General features: G+C 31.2%; 1 protein-coding gene across 6 annotated transcripts in view; it reads left to right on the top strand.

Annotated features, from left to right (window-relative positions):
* The window catches only part of LOC142328407 (MYG1 protein-like), a 68,369-nt gene that overhangs the window by 20,789 nt on the left and 33,070 nt on the right, over nucleotides 1-14,510 (top strand). For 4 of the 6 annotated variants that reach the window (XM_075372119.1, XM_075372114.1, XM_075372118.1 and 1 more), the window contains 2 exons: nucleotides 2,675-2,809; nucleotides 11,796-11,978. In XM_075372119.1, the coding sequence (XP_075228234.1) occupies nucleotides 2,675-2,809; nucleotides 11,796-11,978 (318 nt within the window). Of the gene's footprint in view, nucleotides 1-2,674; nucleotides 2,810-7,651; nucleotides 9,018-11,795; nucleotides 11,979-14,510 lie in introns of those variants that run through there. The other 2 variants (XM_075372115.1, XM_075372116.1) reach the window with 2 other exon arrangements.

Genomic DNA, 14,510 nt, shown 5'->3' with positions numbered 1-14,510 from the left:
ATATGTTTTATTCATAACTTTAAAACTAAAAAAGAAGGAGGTAGAACGGGATAGACAACAGATACAAATTTACCATAAGTGATATATATTTAGCGAGAATGTGGAAACTAAATATCTATGATGTACAGATTGTTTGAGCTTACATAAACAATTGTGTAAAGTTTGCAATTTTTAAATTGCAAAGCATTACAATATTACTCTAAAATAATTGATTTTAAATTAGTAGTTGATACCTTTTGTAATTAAAATACTGGTTTTTTAAATGTTGTTTAACAAGAGGAATTTCTATATCTATTTTTGCATTTAAATATTAACAGTAAAAATTATACAACTTTCCTCTTCATTTAAATGTTTAAAAAAATTACCTTTGTATACAGAATGTCCTATGAAGAAACTTTCAAGACATGTGCTGGCAAAAATAATGAAAAAACTGCATATAAACAGGTCTGGAAACGCTTTGTGTTTGAGTTGCGGATAGCAAAAGATTTCACCTGGATTTCAGCTCTTCTAATAAAAGGAAGTCTTACTGTAATTTTTAGGTCCCAAATTAAGGAGTAAAGTTGATGGTTTCTTATGTAATTTAAGCTGGGAAATAGGATAAAAACAGTCCAGAACTTTAACTATTAGGTTTTAAGATGTCCATTGCAGACCTCAAAATTTGGTGATGAAAAATAAGTTTTTTTTAGGTTTGTAGTACAATAGCTTTGTTAAATGAAGATTTAGAAACATGTGTAGAGAATTTAATTCTAAGAAAATAGTGTTTGTTAGGTAAAGAATAATACGATTCTGTCTAATTTTTGTTTGTTTTGCTTTAATAAAAAAACAATTTTTAAATGGTTTTTACATTTTATTGGCTGTATTTATATTAGTTTTCTCAGAATTAAATTCTCTACAAGTTTTGTTACTAAATCATTCACATTTATCTCATCATCAAATCACCAAAAACAACTTGTTTTCAATGCCAAATTTTGTGCTTTATGTCAGATATCTAAAAACTAATGGAGTACAATTCTGATACTTGTTTTTTCTTATTTCCCAGCTCAAGTTAGATAAGAAACTACCAACTTTACTCCTTAATTTGGGTCCCAAAAATTACATTATGTATGTATAATTACAATTATTTATTTTTCTCCATGAGAACACTAGAGCCACACATGGCAAAGCAAACGTGTCAAAAAGTGGAAGAGATGTTCTGGAATGCACTGGAACACGCACTCTAGAGCTTAGACCTATTCCCTTGTGGTTTCTGTACGTTAGGACCATTGAAAGACACATTGGGAGGACAGCTTTTCACAAATGATACAGGGATACAGGCCTTTACAAGTGGCTCATGACATGCTCCTCTTCTGTTTAGTGTGAAGGCATGAAAAAACCTCCAATCAAATAGGTAAAACCTGTTTTCAAAGCTGATGATTATGTGAATTAATGATGTCATTTTTTGTGTTTATTTTATATGAATAAAATTTAAAAAATAAATTCTCATTTATATTTGTTCCACCCTCATAATTAAAGAAATTAATCTGTCTGGAATAAAAGGCACAATTTACAAAAACACTTTTTTTTAACAAAGCCTTTGTCCTCTTTGCATTACATAATATTATTTACATTATATCGTACTCATAATTAGATCTGTTTGGCAACATGTTCTTTTAAGGGTATAAATAATATTATTATTCATTATATGATCTGTCATCGTCTAACATAATATCAATAGCTTTTGTAAAGACTTCACAATCTTCATTAAATGATGAAATGACTTAACCATAATATTTGATGGAAAAATCCACTGCTTTATTTAATAACATTTAAAACTATTGAGAAAGAAAAAATTATGTTAATAATTATCTCCATCAAATTTGGGACATCCTACATCAGAGACAGATACTTTCTTATTTTTAGTATCAGCAGTTTGTTTTTTTTTCATCTTTTATTTACAAATTATCTTTGTCCAACTATTGGATCCACAAAAGGGTTTAAAATATTTTCCATACTTCGTATAGAAAATGCATTATTTACCACTGTTTTTTTACATGGATCCAAGAGTGAATTACATAAAATGAATCCAGTTATTTAAAATCCTTGTAGATCGATTTAGTACAATAACTACTTTCTAAATGGCTCAATGGATTAGGATGATTGCTTATGTGTTGTATGCAGATCCACAGTGTTCTGATCTGTTGTCTGTTAGATTGTCTATTAAAAGTTTTTATTAAATTCTTTTAACTATGATATTCTATGTGAACTACACTTCGGACATCAAGTGTTACAACTGATTTTATTTAGTACTAAAGCTTTTATTAAAGTCTTGTCAGCCATGTCAGTGGTATTGTAGGAAAAGAACAATGTAATATGAAATGTTAAATCATCTCTAATTAGAAAAAGCAATGGGAGTTTTTGATTTTGTTAATTTTCTTACTATTGACTATAAAAGAAACCATTGTTTACCATAGAAACTATTGTGATTTTCTGTTCCGAATGAAAAAAAAATTAAATATAGATTTATGACATAGAAGTTGACAATATTTAAATTTAAAGAAAGAATGAATAGACTAAGTTTGTATCATTAATTATCACTAATATACTTGTGTTTGTAGTGCTATTACTCAAAATAACTGAGTGATTATATAAATCAACTACTGATTAATTTAATGTTTTACGTTTAATTTGTTTTAAGGTGAAATTAGTGATTATTGATTGTTTAACTTTTCCATTTCTAAATCAATTTATTTTGAGTACGCTGGTCAGAACACAACAGTTATGCAGAATTGTTAGGGAGTTACAAAGCATTGCAACCGAACACAACATAGCTGTGAGTATTATTAAAGTAGTTCTATTTTTATTATTTAATTTTATTCTGAGAACTGTTTATTCAGAGCACTTCATGATGATATCTGTTGTATTTGTACACTTTTGCTCTTTCTTTTCTGTTTAGCCTTTGGAACCATCATAAAGTACTTCAGAGGATGAATGAGGATGATATGTATAAATGTAAATGGAATGTAGTCTTGAACAATCTCAGGTTGGCCATTTCTAAGATGTGTGGTTAATTGAAACCAACCACCAAAGAACACCGGTGTCCATGATATAGTATTCAAATTGGTATAAAAGTAACTGCCTTTACTAGTGTACACTTTCACTTTAAACCAAGAATACATTCATCCTTTAATGTATTTTTGTGTCAAAAATACTTTAAACTAAAAATACATTTTAAAATGCCAAGGGTTAACGCCAAACCAGATTTCATTATTAACCATGAAAGGAGTGTAATATGTTTAGTTGTTAATTTAATTAACATCTCCTGCCCATGTAACTAAAGAACAGTTATACCCTAAAACCAATCATTTCGTTGGGGTGATGACACTGCTTACATGATGAATTGAGAAATATAATAATAATAATAATTAGCGAGTGGCATCACTTAATCATGTAAAGTATTAATATGAACATGGCATGTATTTATGATATTCTCATTATATATAACTCTGTAATAAACAATGAATTTCTAATAATATTAAACAAATTATTATAAGAAAAATTAAAAATTCACATTTGAAATAGTTAATAATAAAATATTAATAATGGTAGATGGTATATGGCCTTTTTTTAATAGAAAAACCAAAGTATTTTGAAAATCAAGTACAGGCTGGTGCATGATATGATCCAATATTTGGTTTTGTTAAAAAAATATTTATTTGAATCGCAATACAGAAAAGTAAAATACAATGTGTTTACTATATCCGTGGAGATTATGTTCTGCTTGTTACATATTCAATATGACCACCATCATGTCTAGCAACTTCTTCAATAGGAACTCCTATGTTTTTAACAACTCAATGGCACATATCCTTGGTTATCTCGTTGGATGCCTTAACAGCACTCAGTTCAATCACTGTACACAGATGTTTAGAGAAAATATTTTCCTTTAGAAATCCCCAAAGAAAATAATCACATGGATTCAAATCAGGGCACAATACACAAACAACTCAAACACTCAGAAAGAGAAGAAACGAATATTCATGAACTGCTGTCACTTCTGCCAACATAAAACACATTAATAAGCCAAAACAAATGTTGGATAATTTCGTGCACCATTCTGTACATTATCAAATAAAATGTTTTAACATTTCATGTTTTATGATTATATATAACTGAAATGATAATTGTTTTATGATTATATTTTACTGAAATTAATTTAAGATTCATATTATTATTCTGCTGTTAAATTACACTTTTTCATTTTTGATATTTTTTTGCGCAGATGCCCAGTAGCCTGCATTACTGGGTGTGTGAGGTTCCCGTCAGAGATGGGGGACTCACTAAAAAAAACACCTCCTATGAAACAACCTGCCCCAGGCATGATGGCATTAACCTGGGACGTGTTGTTCACCACATAGGTCACCTGAATGCCGGGTCAGGAGTCTTGCACACCTGGCTACCATTTACTCCTCCAAGGGCTTTTGCTTAACAACTTTCCCAAGCCATTCTTGGCATTTTCTCCACCCACGCTCACCCTGCAAAATAATATGAATGACTGCTTCCGATGAGTCAAGACCCTTGTTAATTGATCAAAATCACTCCCAGCTTGGGCACTAAAAGAAAGTATGGGCAATATCATCATCCCTGCAACAGTACAAACGTTCAGGGGAATGTCTTTTCCCTATCAAACAGGTACTTCCCGAACGATCTGTGGCTGTGAGGCATTGGGCCATCCAGAAATCTATCTCTCCTTGTCTCCTGAGCACCCACTCAAAGATGTCAGGAATGAGCCTGTGTGTCCATCTCCCATGTACTGACAGGTCCCACCTTTTCTGCCAGCTGCTTAGTAGAGCAGCTGCTTTGCTTCCTCCTTAGAGCAGCCATCTGCGATGCTCTTTCTTTCTTCTACCAGTAGTGACACTGGGGGAAGTGCTACCAGCAGTACCGTATCCAAGAAAACAGTATGGTACTCCACTGCCACATGTAAGGCTATCCAACTTCTTTTTGCATCTGCCTAAATGCAAAGCTCTTCACCAGTTTGGGGCCACATATTGGACTGTGGAAAAGACCACCAAGGCGTTCTTCTGTATGATGTCACCGGCTTGCTGATCCATGCAATTGCTGTAGCTAGCCTGCCTGCCTTGTATACCATCTCATCTGTTTGGACAGTAAATCTTCTGTTCCTGTCCAGCCAGACACCAAGCCCTGACTACTGGTCGGACAGAAACTTCATCTACTTTGACACAGAAATCCGCGATAACTCTGCATCCTGTTATGGCAGTCACTTTAGTTTTGTCTGCAGCAAGGGAGAGCCTTAGCCCTCTGTTTCCAAGCCATTCACTAATTAACTATATTGCATTATTCACCTTGTGTACAATCTCATTCACACTTTTAGTAGGGATTGCCAGTGCCAAATCATCAGCATAACCAATCGCCTTGACACCCTCAGGCAGGACCAAGCCCATAACATCATTGAAAAAATTATTCCAAGTTGGAGGACCCCTCTGCACATGGCACAAACGATCTCCTCTCCTTCTGCTGTAGCCATGACAGTCTTCTCCTTCAACCATTCCTGAATGGTTCTTACCAGGTAGGGGCTTACCTTTCTCCTTTCAAGCTCTCTGATAATTGCCCCCCAGGTAACACTCCCAAACGCATTACAGACGTCTAGTAAAAGAATGATTACAATCCTTCGTCTACACCAGGAGCCCTGAGTGGCAACATCCACCATTAAGACAACTCTTAAGATGGCATCCGTTGCAGATCTTCCCTGCCGAAACCCAAATTGATTATCAGAGAGACTCCCACCCATTTCCACTTCATTCCTTAATCTGCTCATCAACATTATTAACAGTAGTTTACACATTGAGTTTAATAAGCAGATCAGTCTACACGCTGCAGGGTCACCTTCACTTCTGCTTTCTGTAGCAGGACAAGCCTTGCACTTTTCCACATCTTTGGAATATCTTCAAACTGCTAAACATGATTGAAAAAATCCAATACCACAAAGGGAATAATTTCAACCACCATCTTCACTAACTCTGTTGGTACCCTATCCGGACCAGGACTTTTTTCACTTTGCAGAAGCGGTCTGCAGTTCCTTCACTGTAAACAGTGGAATATCATCTACTACAAACTCTTTCCACTTTGTGATGGCACAGGGAAAATGAGCTTCCATAACCCTGTCAGTTATCTGTCTTGATAATACCAACAACATCCTGCCGAATCTCCTTACTATTTTTTATCCCATGCTCCACAGGTTTTTATTTTCTCACATAACATTTTACATTTGTTTTTCTTTGAGTATGGCTGCTTTTAGTCTCCTCACATCTCTGAGATCCTCATATGCCATCTCTGCATTCTCTGTCAGACCTTTGCATCATCCTACAGGCGCGACTAAGAACTGCTGTTTCCTATGTCCACCAGTATACTGACTTCCTCTGAGTGGGAACCCACTCCAAATTGAAAAATAATTTCATGACATTAGAGATAAATTCTACTAAAATGATTTCACAATATTTAAAAGTTTGGCAGTCAAATTATGTATTTTCTTAGATGAAATTGAAATCAAAATTGGAGTGGATTGATATTGAAGATCAATCCGTGTTGAATTTAGATGAAAAGCTGCAATCAAATTTCAACACATTAACTATTTTTTAAGTATTGAAATTTTCCACAGTGAAAAATTAAGTAACTTAGAATTAACTGAAAAATCTATGTCCATGTTCCAATTAGGTAATGAAAGCAGTATCATTTATTTTGACTGTATTTGCAAGTTATATCTTTCTACCTAGTACTTCTGCACCCATCAACAGAATTTTTCTATGATGGAGTAGCATTTGGTGGCTAAATTTGATTGCCAGTTTGTGTAGTTAATGTATTGCTTAATTTGAAAATAAATTCCAATTATAGCACCCCGATTTTTTTTTTATTAAAAAAATATAGAAATATTTTGAAGATAGTTTTATCACACAAAAAAAAAATCAGTGTAAGAGGAATAAGTCAGACAAAGTTGAAGCAAATGAGCAAAAGGACCCCCAAATATTATCATAGGAAAGGATATGTATACATATTACAGATTATCTAACAATAATAAAAAAAATTATAAAAGTTGTAGTGTAAAGCACTATAAGCTTAGAAACAATAAAAATAATATATGTATCATTAAAAAAGTTGGTTTTTTAACTTGGATGTTTTTTTAGTGTGTCCAGGATTTGTACAAATTTCATGATTTGTTCAGGTATTTGATCAAGAAATTTATGGCAAGTCTACTTTTCGTGATGCTAGTGAAGATTCCATAAAGAAATGCTTTTAAAAACACATTTCGTTACCGCTTGTATGTGACCTTGCCCAGCTTTTTATTTCATCCAGTTGGATGTGTGTAACAGACTTATTATGTGAGATTGAACCGTAGATCTATTTTTCGGAGAGAACCAAGTAAAAAACTAGAATAATAGCTAATTTTTCTTGTGAAATTAACGAAGATTGCATATAGAACATTACTTCATACATTTATCATATTAAATGTATCACGTGAGTTGTAAAAATGTTGCCGAGTGCCATCTATTGGCATAAATAAAATTTAATGGACTACGTTAATAATTTTTCATTTTTAAGAAATTTGTTTTAAGCACTACCACTCTGTGTAAGCTTTTGAGTATTTTAAGGATAGAATTTTAATTTAATTTAAGTAAAACTGTTATACAATTTTAATTTTTGTTTTAAGTTAAGTCGATTAACGTAGTAGTTACTTCTAGCAACGTGCTTGTCGATCGTTTATCCGCGTGGATGTAAATAAATTCGGTTACGTGTTTAAAATTTACGTGGTTTTATTTTGTTGTTTGGTAATTTATTAATTTACAGTTTTTTTTTTTTAGTCATCAAGTGAGATACCTTCCGTATTCGCAGGCTTGTTATTTGTGTTTAGTTAATGAGGTTATATGGTGGGTTAGTAAATGGTGTTTGCAGGCGTTTTGTTAATTTAAGTTTTTTTTCGAATTCTCTGTTTCCCCGCAGTATGTCTGGGGAAGAACCTCTAAGAAAGCTTAGGCGTAACTGTGATGTAGTCGCCAAAATCGGAACACATGATGGTGTATTTCATTGTGATGATGTTCTTGGTTGTTTCATGTTGAAGTTGTTACATCCTAATGCTGAAATTGTTAGATCCCGAGATGAAGATGTATTAAAAACGTGTGACATAGTAATTGATGTTGGGTCGGTTTATGATCCAAAAATTAACCGTTACGATCATCATCAAAGAGGTTTTAACGAAAGTATGAATACCGTTTTAAAAAATAAAAAATGGAAAACAAAATTAAGCAGTGCTGGATTGATTTATTGTCATTTTGGCACTGAAATATTAAACACAATTTTAAAAAACAATGGTGATGATATAATCGATGAAATATTTGATAAAGTTTATGAAGACTTTATTCAAGAAATTGATGGAATTGATAATGGTATACCAATGTATGATGGTGAACCAGTTTACAGAATAACTACAAATTTAAGTGCAAGAGTACATCGTCTTAATAAGAAATGGAATGAAACTGAATATAATGAAGTTGAACAGTTTGAAAAAGCTATGAAGCTTGCCGGTGGTGAATTTACAGAACGTGTCTTGAATTGTAGAAATATATGGTGGCCAGCAAAAGATGAAGTTACTAATGCTATTAAAAACCGGTATAATGTACATCCATCTGGTGAAATAATGGAGTTAAAAGCTTTTGTGCCATGGAAAGACCATTATTTTGATTTAGAAACAAAACTTAATGTCAAACCACAGATCAAATTTGTTATTTTTATTGATGTTCAGAGTAAGTGGAGAGTACAAGCTGTTTCTTTAAATACTGGTAGTTTTATTTTAAGATTACCACTTTGTGAAGAATGGAGAGGTTTAAGAGATGAAGAATTGTCAAAAATAAGTGGCATTGATGGTTGCGTATTTGTTCATCATTCAGGATTTATTGGTGGAAATAAAACTAGAAATGGTGTTTTACAAATGGCGATTAAAACATTAGAATTAGCAAATAAGCAGTGATGTAAGTATTTCTAATATTAATGAAATTTATTTATCAAATTATTTGATTTGACAATTTAAAGAATTTTCATCTGATACTTCAGGTGACCCATAATAACACTGCATTTTTCAAGATACTGGTATTGATACTTTTATTTTTGTTTCTTTGTTAATATAGCTGATTATTTTTGTTTGTTTATTATTGTCCACAGCAATTGAAACTTATCACTTGCCTTTTTATATTAATTTTCTCGCTCTTCTGGGTTACTATGAAACGAGCTTTTGATTAATCTAGTTATTCAGTGCATGATATAATTTATACCCCTAATTGCTGTGTTTGGTAAATAAAGGGCACACATTTTATTTTGATCAGCTAAGATTCAGTAAAATAACCATTTTTAATCTATTGCTAGTAGAACATTTAATTATTAGTTTACAATGTTAATAAGTAACCGATTTTGTGATTTAAAAATCTGAAAAGTTTGTCTGTAAATGCCATGAGAGAAAATTTTACAAAATTACTTTAAACTTTTGAAATTATGTTTTATCATCCAGCATTCTTTCTTAGTTTTGTGATCACCATGAGAAACTTTAGTACTGTTGTTTTGCTGACCAGCTGCTAGCAATTTTTTAATTCTTATCTTTAGTTTTTATGTTAAGAGGGCTTGCTTATGGATTTAACCAATGATTGTAGATTTATTCCATTACTCTACTAATTTATAATAGTAAATGCTATTAGCTGGACAGTAAAATCATTCAACTACTGTACCTTACTGAAATCCGGTTATAAATTTGAATAAACTTAATTTAAACAAATTACAATGTAGCTTGAATATGAAATCACCTCGCTTATGAAAATGTTAGTAGTTAGTATGTGTGTAGATTCCATCCATGATTTGTACTATTATTTAGAAAAATTAATGGCTGGACAAACACATATCACTAACTAATGATTTTATTCCTTATAATTTTTGTGTAAAAAAAAATAAATTTTTAATAATAAACATTAACAAATGCTGAAAATATTTACCTTCAATAAATTTAATTATTATATAATCACCTGTTAGGTCAAATTACCTCCTGAGCAGTTCAAACTTTACTGTTTAACAAGTACTAAAGCATGCTTATGTGTCCTTGTTGATATAATTTGAGTTTGTGTGTAATTTTGAATTTGTAGTATTTAAGTTATATTATTTTTAGTAATTTTGACGCCTACATTATTATTTTATATTCTGAATGTGGATTGTAATAAGGTTTTCAATAATGAGTTGAAATACATGTTTTAATAGCAGACATACCATCTGATGGTAGCATAACAAATGAAAATGGCTATAATTTCAGTTAAAGATCCAGAATTTAACCAGATAAATGTTTTAAATTATTACATTTATATTATTTTTCAGTAATAAAAACCCTACATTAAGTGAGTAAGTAATGGTGAAGAAACAACAAATGGAGTATTGCAGAATAGAGAGCTTTATCAATCATTACCAGTCATCTAGTCAAAATAATTCTGTGTATTTACATATATATTTTATATTCACTTGTTATATTTTTCTAACAATTCATGAGCAGCCTGACAAATGTACAATTGTTAAATAATTGCTAAGTTCATTCATCTAAAAGTATTACATATAATCATAGGGGATTGTTCTCCTACAACACCCTAATGTCAACAACTTATTCCCAATCTAACTGAATAATTAGATACTCCAGATTTTACACAAGAGTGAGGTGCAAATTTCATAAAAACATCCCTTATCTTTCCTTATAAACTTTGTCCTGTTATGTAGTGATGAACTGTTAGATTTTTTGGTATTTCATACAAGTTTGTATGCAACAAAGGGGTAGGTAGTCACTTACAATTAAGGAGACGCCTCCAATTTTTATGAACTTTATTATATACCTTATTTAGGACCTAAGTTATTCATTAACAATTGAATATTCATTGGAAACTCCCTTAACCCCTAATAATGTTCCTTTTTAGTTATACAGTACTCTCATCAAAACTGCTATAATTCAACACTCCAAAAGTGTAAAATACATTATTTTCAAACTAAATAATTTGGTTAAGTTTGTTAATTAAGAATTAAATTAGGTTCACTTAAGATAGGTTAAGCTTAAGGTGTGGGTTTTGGTTAATTTACAATATAAATTATGGAGTAAATTACTCAGTTGAAGTGAAATTAAAAATTCCATGTACTGAACTTCGCATATCAGCAAACAACCTAAAGTTCTCTAATTAACCTCAAATATTAAATTGGCCGATTTTTAGGCTGATTACATAATTGTATATAATAAATAACCAAATATTTAATTGGAAAATAATGTATATTACACTTCTACAGTGCTGAATTACAAAATTTTTTGTAAGGGTATGGGTAACTTATGAGAACTCTGGTGAAAGGCATTTGCGGCAATTTCAACTTAACGATAATTTGATATATTCCAAATTGCATCAAAATCAGAGGCGAATCCATAGTTGTATATAATTACCTAAAAAAAAATGTAATTTTTCCTCCTTCCTTATCTTCAGAAAAAACAAAACAATAATTGCTTAATATTTATTTATTCTGTATTGGAAAGTGCAGTTTAGTCTATAATATTTTTATATACATGTTATTGTAATGTATGCTGGCTGTACTGCAGAATTATGCATGTAAAGTCTTGTACATTATCTGTGCCTAGATACAGTGCTATATTTAATATTATATATTTTATGTATAATATAAAAATATTCAATATTATATATTTTAATACATATATATATATATATTTTTTTTTTTTTCTTTATTTGTAGGTTGTTATTACGAATCACTTGACCACAAAAATTGTACATGAGGCAAAATTGGCCCCAGCCTTAGGGGAGAATTATGCTCACATCATATCAAAAAGAATTATATTGGGTAATCTTCAGAACAGCAATTTTTCGGCTGCTGTATATAAAAGTTCTTATTTGTCAGAATGCTTTGCTGAATTTCAGGTAGTTTTTAGTAGTTAAACAGTAAAATTTGTTTTGTACAAGTTTGATACACAGTTAATAAGCAAATTTGGCATTCATTGTTTATGTACTTTGTTTTAATAGATTGTAAAATTATTTAAGAAATGCCTTTTCTTTTTAAAAAAATTGTGAGTATAAAATCATATAAACGTTTTAGTTCTAAAAATACCTCCTTAATCCTTTCAAATCAGCATACAATACCAAGGTCTTTTATTATGTGAGAACTGGGTGTACTCCTTATTCAACTATACTTAATTTTATTTCATGACAACTGTAATTTTTATTGATGTCTACCACTGTAATATTTCATCTTTAAACTTTTAAAATTTTATGAACTTTCTATGTATCTGTCACTAATTGCAAACCTAAAAATTTGCTTGGTTAAATGCAGATTTGAAGATATATTAATTATTACATCCAATTTATTTCATTTTTTTTTGCATAACCTTTTTGTTTATTCATTGAAGGGACTTTTTTTAATAGAAAAACTGGTTACAAAATTATGAGTTATAATAGAATGTACTGAAATTACAATAGAATTATGCTAATTGGGACATTCTAAAAATTTTATTAGAAGCAATATATAGTAATAAAGATTAACTATAATCGTGTGTTAATTCAATTTTTCATTTGCATCTGTTAAATCTCCTTCTAATGTTTCGTTGTTTTTATCAAACTAATTAAAAATTTTATTCTTAAAACAGTGTTTTTTTTTATTTATATCTAAATCCTTCTATATTTTCAGAATCAAGGCCCTCTGCATTTAACAGGTTGCTTGCGTGACATTTCATGAGTTTCTCTACAAGTACAATGTCTGTTCAGAAAATACGTAGACTGTTTGAATTGTGTGGGTCCAGTTGGTTTCAGTCCGCTTAGTATCGCCATGTTCATACAGATCAGCTGATTGCAACGCAGTTTTTTGATTGCAAATATCATTATTGGTTGCTTAGTTACACAGCTGTTTGTGAAGTGTGTTTTTTCATTTGGCAGATTTTAGAATGAGTGACTTGAACGAGCAGAGTTGATGTGAAATTTTGTGTTAAACTCAGAAAATCTGCGAGTGAAACTTTTTATATGCACAAGACGTTGCAGTGAAGTATAAAACATGTTTTAAGTGACATGGATGTTTAAAGATGGTCATCAGTTGATTGAAGATTATGACCGTCCTGGACGTCCTTTCACGTCAACTGACAACTCACACGTAGACAAAATCAACACCCTGTTTCAGGCAAATCGATGTCTGACCATCAGAGAAGTTCATTGAAGTTCTCAAACGCGGGACGCTATCTGGTGGAAAAGGCCAGAAATGTGGACGAGTGATGACTGGTTTTTTCATCACCACCACGCTCCAGCCCATTCAGCCCTCAGAACTCGTGAGTTTTTGGCCAAACACTCGATCACTGTTCCTCCCCATCCACTCTACTCACCTGACTTTGCTCCTTATGACTTCTTTTTGTTCCCCAAACTCAAAAGACCTTTGAAAGGAATTAGATTTGAGACAATTCCCGAGGTTGAGGCAAATGCGACAAAGGAACAGAAGAATATCACAAAAGAAGCATTCCAGGACTGTTTCCAAAAGTGGAAACACCGTTGGGATAAGTGTGTGCATTGGGGAGGAAAATACTTTGAAGGGAACCCATACAAGTAACTTCTAAATAAAGTATATTTTGTTTTATGATGTTAATCTACGTATTTTTTGAACAGACCTCATATTAATTAATAGCATTTGAAATTACTATACTTTACAATGATTTATCTTACAATGCTTATATGTTAACACCCAATATTGATTATAGCAGTATTTTTTTTTTGTATTTAAAAAATAAATTACATTTGATTTTACAGAATCTTGCTGTACTTACAAAAATAACTGAAGTGAAAGTGAAAAAATTTTTAAAAACTTGTATAAAAACATTAAAAAGATATGTTTTACCAAGTGTACAGTAATAAATGTAGCAATATCAATTCTTTATATAATCTATAACTTGCTATTTAGAGATGGCATTATGAATAAAACTTTTAATTTTTTGTGTATTATTTGATTAAACATGGTCAAGTGATTGTGTTCACATCTGCATACTAACATGCTGGGGTAAACTTAGCTCACACATTGTCTACAATTGATTAAAATTACAGTTACCAACATATTGTATATAAAACATTAGACTGGTTTCCACTTTCAGATTTGTTTATCTGGCAATAATTTGGATTTTCTGTGACCAAGATACTTAACAGTTAAATTCTTTTTTATAGTTCATTCACCTCCAAATAAACAATAATACAGTTCACTTACAGATTACATTAGGTCAGTATTCAGATGAAATTTTATTATATCTCTAAATGAGTACATGAACTATCGATGAGAATGTAACTCAAGTTTTGGCATTAATTGTAATTACATTGTCAAGAAACATGATCAAAATTAAGGTTGAATAGACAGCTGCCACCCTGCCTATATGTGTTGTTTGCCACCATTTTTTATAAATTAATTCTGAAAATGAAGTATCTGATCAT

The sequence above is a fragment of the Lycorma delicatula genome, chromosome 7, assembly GCF_047948215.1.
Source record: "Lycorma delicatula isolate Av1 chromosome 7, ASM4794821v1, whole genome shotgun sequence".
Classification (NCBI taxonomy): Eukaryota; Metazoa; Arthropoda; class Insecta; order Hemiptera; family Fulgoridae; genus Lycorma; species Lycorma delicatula.
Note: the sequence above shows the minus strand (reverse complement) of the source record. Positions and strands in the feature narration are given on the sequence as shown.